Source organism: Panthera leo, chromosome A2, assembly GCF_018350215.1.
Source record: "Panthera leo isolate Ple1 chromosome A2, P.leo_Ple1_pat1.1, whole genome shotgun sequence".
Classification (NCBI taxonomy): domain Eukaryota; kingdom Metazoa; phylum Chordata; class Mammalia; order Carnivora; family Felidae; genus Panthera; species Panthera leo.
The window spans coordinates 6,938,946-6,946,130 of record NC_056680.1 but is presented as its reverse complement, the minus strand read 5'-3'; the positions used below and the strand labels follow the sequence as shown (position 1 = coordinate 6,946,130).

Below are 7,185 nucleotides of genomic sequence, written 5' to 3'. Positions count from 1 at the left end.
AAGGATGTTTGAAATTTTTTTTTTTTTTTAAATTTTTTTTCAACGTTTTTTATTTATTATTTTTGGGACAGAGAGAGACAGAGCATGAACGGGGAAGGGGCAGAGAGAGAGGGAGACACAGAATCGGAAACAGGCTCCAGGCTCCGAGCCATCAGCCCGGAGCCTGACGCGGGGCTCGAACTCACGGACCGCGAGATCGTGACCTGGCTGAAGTCGGACGCTTAACCGACTGCGCCACCCAGGCGCCCCAAGGATGTTTGAAATTTAATAAATATTTGATCACTGTGTTTTTTTTTTTTTTTTTTTTAAGAGAGAGAGAGAGAGAACGAACAGGGGAGGGGCAGAAGGATCAAGAATCCCAAGTAACCTCCATGCCCAGCATGAAGTCTGACTGGGGCTTGATCCCATGCCCTTGAGATCGTGACCTGAGCTGAAATCAAAAGTTGGTTGCAGGGCACCTGGGTGGCTCAGTCAGTTAAGTGTCCGACTTCGGCTCAGGTCATGATCTCACGGTTCACGAGTTCGAGCCCCGTTTTGGGCTCTGTGCTGACAGCTCGGAGCCTGGAGCCTGCTTCAGATTCTGTGTCTCCCTCTCTCTCTGCCCCTCCCCCCCCCCCACTCTCTCTCTCTCTCTCTCCCTCTCTCTCTCTTTCTCAAAAATAAACATTTAAAAAAAAAAGTTGGTCGCTTAGCCAACTGAACCACCCCGGCACCCCTGGTCACTGTTTTTTACTAAAGAATATGAATTTTTATTCGATTGGCAAGTTTTTGATGAATACAATCCCAATCTTCTATCTAAGGACACTGGAGCATGGAATGAGTTGATATCCCGAAATCCTGAATTTTCTACATAGCAGCCAGAGAAGACTTAAAAAGCAAAAAAGAGCATCACATCACATCGTGTTGGCTATAAAGCCTTCCAGTGCTTTCCCATTTCTCTTATGTTAAAACCCTAACTCCTGACACGGGCCTTGATTTTTGACCACACAATCTCACACCATTTTCCACATTGGTCACTATTCTTTCACAACACAGACCTGTGACTCAATTATGGCAAATGAGTTCATGCCTCAGGATCTTTGCACATGTTCTTTCCTCTCCCACGAGTGCCAGATATGCTTTTCTCCCCCGAATCTTTTGCATGGTTGGCACTTCTCATCATTTGAATCTTAGCTCCAAATGTCACTTCCTCTGAGAAGCCCCCAGGCATCCTCCAGCACATAACCCTGTTTTATTTTAATTTTTTTTTCAACGTTTTTTATTTATTTTTTTGGGACAGAGAGAGACAGAGCATGAACGGGGAAGGGGCAGAGAGAGAGGGAGACACAGAATCAGAAACAGGCTCCAGGCTCCGAGCCATCAGCCCAGAGCCTGACGCGGGGCTCGAACTCACGGACCGCGAGATCGTGACCTGGCTGAAGTCGGACGCCCAACGACTGCGCCACCCTGTTTTATTTTAATCAGATGAGTCATTATCTATTAAACTGTTAATTTGTGGGGCCCCTGGATGGCTCAGTCGGTTGTCTGATTCTTGGTTTTTGCTCAGATCATGATCTCAAGGTGCATGGGTTCAAGCTCCGTGTCAAGCTCTACAGTGACAGCATGGAGTCTGCTTTCGATTTTCTCTCTCTCCCCCTCTCTCTCTTTGCCCCTCCCCTGCTTACTCTCTGTCTCTCAAAAAAAAAAAAAAAAACCAGTTAATTTGTTTATCCTTTGTCTCCATGCATAACGCCATCTACAACTAGAAGGCAATTCCATAAGGACAGGGTCCTTGTCTTGTTTACTGCTCCATCATGTATGTGCTCAATATCTATTGAAGGTGCTCAAAAAATATTTTTATGCTGAATTCCAAGTGAACAAGAGGGCATCTGCTAGGCTGACTGCAAAATAGGTCACAGGGTTCTGTGAAGGTCCTGACACACCAGTCATCCAGACACTCCTGACCTCAGGCTCGCTCTCTCAAGACACAATGGGGGTCATGTGCCCGTTTAGGTCTGAGTGTGGTCAAGATCATTGCGCTGTCACTCTGGTGGCCTTTGGAAAGCTGGCCCCCCTCTCACCCTCTCTCCCTCTTCTCTCCACTGCTTTGATTTTTCTTCCAGAAAGTAGTCTGTAGGCATCCCTGGGAACCTTGGAGAACCTTGCTCTGGACAAGCAAGACTTGACCAAAGATGTTTCTTGATCCTTAGATTTGTACAGAACCAGAGATGGAGTGAGATGTTCCCTTAGGAAGAGAAAGACCCAGTGGGGACTGAGGACTGTGGCTGAAGGACGTGTATGCTAGGTGGGGTGGCATGGATCCTCTATGTGGCTCCAACTCTGCTCCCTGTGGGTAGACACAGCAGAAAAGATCACCTCTCTGACCCTTGAGAGGGGGTGGGGAGTCTCCAGAAACAGACAATCAAAACAGCCATTTATTTAATGAGAAGTGAGGGAATTCAGTCCCAAATGATTTCACCTCAGACTCACCACTCCCATACCAGAAGGAAAGGCCCTTGGGCCACGCCAGGTATCATTGTGGCCCTGAGTCCCCATGCTCAGCTCTTTGTCCCTGCTTCTCTGTCTGTATTTGTCTTCCATTGGGAGAAGCTAATATAATAGAGCCCAAACCTTTAGCAATTCCATTGTGATGCCCTAGCACTGGCTCAGAAACTGCTGTGGTGAAGAGGTAAGAAGGGGGTCAGGCAAAGCTTTTTGCCTGCATGCTTTCTTGGCACATACACAGGGATGCAGAGGGAGGAAATGCCCACCCAAATTGAGTAGACGTCCCTGGCTCTAGACAGGTGTCTCCAAGCCACACTGCACTGTATGTTCTTACCTCATCTCTAGCTCTGCTCTCCTTTCACTGCCTCTTGTTTCTGGGTCTCCCCCTCCACACTCCCTCTTCACCCACTTGAACATTTTAATCCCTTTTGTTTTCTAGAGGGAACTTCCCACATCTACACAGCATCTCCCTTGTGCCTAACACTGAGCTAGGTACTGAACAGAACGAGTTAACTAAAATGTGTCACTCCCCTGGGAGGATGAGAGCCTTGGGAACAAACCCAGGCATGCAATGTGACAGCTTGCCCCATGTGTGGTCCAGTTTCTCCAAGGTGCAGAGGAAGTGCAAAGAGAGAGTGGTCAGCACTGCCTGGGGGGCTGTCAATGAAGACTTCAGGACAGAGAGTGGAAGGAGGGATAGGACTTTCCCAGGTGAATAGGGAGAAAGGGGACTCCAGTGGGAGGTAAAAGCAAAGGTCCAGAGCTACTAAACTGCTCTGGATGTACCCAGCATTGTAAGAAACGTGGAGTATCTAATGGCAAAGCATTGTTTTCCGATAGATAAAAATGTGACCCTCATACAAATATATAGTGAGTATATGTCAAAGACTTAATTATTAATGAGGGAGCCAGGAGAGTAAAGCTAGTTTGCTGAGCATTTGGGGAACAGGGATTTATATAGATAGGGAAGGAATAATGACATTAATTTTCCAAGTTGGAAGCAAAAATACAGGAAAATAAAACCATAGCTTTTGGGGTTATCTTCTCTATCAGATGGAGATATCCCACAGGGCAATGAACAATAAACTTTGGGGTGATCTTCTTAGCTGAATGGAAACATTTGCATCTCTAGTGAACAAAAGTCACGTGTAGTTTATTAATCAGAGTTAGCACTGATGTCACAGAGTCTAGGTCTCAAGCCAACAGAGGAATATTCCCCCAGAATATGGGACAATTAAGTTGACCTCTTAGGCAATACTTCATGTAATGTTCAAAGGAAACACAGCTATCCTTTTGAGTAATTTAAAAGCTTTGGGTAATTTCCTCCTCAATACAAAAAGGATGGATCAGAAGACAGGAGGGGGTTGGTGGAATGGGTGAGGAAGCCAGAGCAAGAACACAGGGGCCAAACCATGGAGGGCAGTGGGGTTTGGAACCTTCCCCTGGAGGACTGCTGAGCCACTGAATGACTTTTAAAGATGTGGACAATGATGACTGCATCCTGACTCCCCTGCATAACAGGCTAGCAGGGTGCCAATGTATGTGAAGCCCAAATGAGAAGCTATGAGGACCTGAACTAAAGCCCCATTGGCGAGTGAAGGCATCCAGTGAAAGTTCTTGCTGCCATTTTGATATCAAAGACAGAGTCTCCCTAAATACCAACTTTCATGTACAAGGCTTACAGCACAGCCGTCCTCACCCATTCCTGACTCCCCATGTCCCATGCGTGGTGGGCCTCCCATGCTCTCGTTGACAGTTCCTTTTATCTGTCTTCCTGTGATCCATTGGAGTCCCGAAGCAATCAAATCAACCTTTGTCATCTAGGCTGATTATGCTCCTTTCATATCTGAAAAATCTGCCCTAAATCAGATCTTTCATTCTGTGTGCCACACACACACCACCACTGACAACATACTCAGAATCAAAGCAAGTATCTCCCATTTTTTGCTGGGGTCATCAGCTTGTCTGCCTCCCATCAGAGGCCTGCAGGCAGTGAATAAATTATATTTATAAATTATAAATTATAAATTTCCCTCCTTTCAGACTTTAATTTGCCTTTTCTTAAACAAAATTTTTAATGGTTATTTATTTTTGACAGAGAGAGACAGAGCATGAGCAGGGGAGGGGCAGAGAGAGAGGGAGACACAGAATCCAAAGCAGGCTCCAGGCTCTGAGCTGTCAGCACAGAGCCCGACGTGGGGCTTGAACTCACAGACCACGAGATCATGACCTGAGCCGAAGTCAGATGCTCAACCGACTGAGCCACCCAGGCGCCCCTAATTTGCCTTTAAATGTTGTTGGGTATTATTGATAAACACATAATTATTGCATGTACTTTATGTTCTAAAAGTTTTTTTTAAAGTTTATTTATTTTGAGAGAGAGGGAGTTGGGGGGGGGGGGATGCAGAGAGAGGGGCAGAGAAAGGAGAGAGAGAATCCCAAGCAGGCTACGCACCGTCAGCACAGAGCCCGATGTGAGATCATGAACTGTGCCAAAGTCAAGAGCCGGATGCTTAACCGACTGAGCCACCAGGTGCCCCTGTATGTACTTTAAACAATTGATCCAATTCTTTGTAAATTCATTGTTCTTCTGTTTAGGAACTTTGCATGCTTTTTCTTAAATGTATATAAAATTGAAGACAGCTGCCCCTGAGTTTAGAAATTACCTCCTGTTGCAGAGACCTAATATGCAAACAGAAACCAGGCTTACTTCTTTTTTTTTTTTTTAACAGAGTGCAAAAAAAAGGGCTCTCATTCTCTTTATGTTCAGTTGAAAAGCCTTCAAGATAGATGGTTCTTGGTTAAAGGATTTTATGGTAGAGAAATTATACCTTACCAAATTTGTAGTACCCTACAAATTTCTTCTGTCACTCATCCAACCAATAGAGACAGAGCAGCAGGTACTGTGCTAAGTGTTTGGAGTATGAAATAAAAATGAAATAGAAGATGCAGAGTCGTCCTAACCTAAAGAAATAGAAAGAACTACAATACAAACATACAGGGTATAATTAGAATGTATGGTCTGATTTAGTCCTTGGGACTGAAGCATATTATGGTAACTTGATCATTATCATTGTGACAGAGGGACAGATTGGGACAGCAATGGAGACATTACTATAATTGTTGAAGAATTATCTATAAAAGTCTTTGCACAGCATCCTTCTCTGAGTCAGACTTCAGATGAGAATGTTCCGTTCCCAGATTCTGGTAAGATACCGAACAGATACTGGTAAATGGCATGAGAGCAAAAAATATCATTAAATTCTGCAATTCCTCATGATTTCCCTCTTCTCTCCGTTTCCCTGGACTTGAAGACACCACAGCTAACAGGGCAGAAAGGAGATGCCCATGAGGCTGATGGTCCTTTCACAGGAACTACACAGCAGAGGTAGAACAACTGAGTTGGGGGTGATGCAGAGGAGACCCACCCCCCCACCCTGCATGGTGTGGGACATTCATTTTAATGATGTGATCCTGGGGGCACCTTGATCTCAGGGTCGTGAGTTCGAGCCCCACATTGGGTGTAGAGATTACTTAAAAATAACTAAAAAATAAATAAATAAAGAGATGGTCCCAGTAGCAGTGGTAGAAGCAGGGAAGGGAGGGTATTTACTGAGGAGACTTTGTTCAACGAAAGAAATCACGACTCTTAGGTAAGATAAGACTTCATGAATGAACGAGTTTATTGCGTATGGCGCAATCTTGTTTTGTCACTGTCTTAACATTATTCTTGCCTCTTCCCAGGCAATTTCCATAAATCATATGGAAGCAGGGAACCAAACAGCTATTTCAAAATTCATCCTTCTGGGGCTTTCAGAAGATATAAACCTGCAGCCCCTCCTTTTTGGGCTGTTTCTCTATATGTACCTGGTCTGTGTTTTAGGGAACCTGCTCATCGTTCTGGCCATCAGCTCTGACCCCCACCTCCACACCCCCATGTACTTCTTCCTCACCAACCTGTCCCTCACTGATATCTGTTTCACCTCCACCACTGTCCTCAAGATGTTAGTGAACATCCAGACACGGAGCAACGCCATTACGTATGAAGGCTGCCTTACCCAAATGTGTTTTTTCATGATTTTTGCTGGATTAGATAATTTGCTACTGACCGTGATGGCCTATGATCGGTTTGTGGCCGTCTGTCACCCCCTGCACTACCTGGTCATCATGAACCCTAGCCTCTGTGGTCTCCTGCTTCTGCTTTCTTGGTTAATCTGCCTGACATATTCTTTGTTGCAAAGTCTGATGGTTTTGAGGGTGGCCTTCTGCAAAGAGACAGAAATCCCCCACTTCTTCTGTGAACTTGCTCAGATCCTCAAGCTTGCCTGTTCTGACACCCTTGTCAATGACATCCTACTGTATTTTGTAACTGGCCTGTTGGGTGTTATTCCCCTGACTGGGATCCTTTTCTCTTATTCTAGAATTATCTCCTGCATAATGGGCATTTCTTCTGCTGTGGGGAAGTACAAAGCCTTTTCCACCTGTGGGTCCCACCTCTTGGTGGTCTCCTTGTTCTATGGTGCAGGCCTTGGGGTCTACCTCACTTCTGGAACAGCCCATCCATCCAGAAAGGGTTCAATAGCCTCAGTGATGTACACAGTGGTCACCCCCACGCTGAACCCCTTCATCTACAGCCTGAGGAACAGGGACATGAAAGGGGCTCTGAGGAGACTTTTCAGGAGAGGAGCTTACTTCCAGTGA

At 45.5% G+C, this 7,185-nt stretch overlaps 1 protein-coding gene across 1 annotated transcript; it reads left to right on the top strand.

Moving 5' to 3' along the window:
• The first annotated feature begins 6,156 nt into the window (after positions 1-6,156).
• LOC122213292 (olfactory receptor 7D4-like) lies at positions 6,157-7,185 on the top strand. Its single transcript, XM_042927421.1, has one exon. It carries the CDS (start codon positions 6,157-6,159, stop codon positions 7,183-7,185), a length of 1,029 nt encoding a protein of 342 aa, XP_042783355.1.

Coding starts and splice junctions, on each gene's coding strand:
- LOC122213292 (XM_042927421.1), top strand. CDS start 6,157: ATGAACGAGTTTATTGCGTATGGCGCAATCTTGTTTTGTCACTGTCTT.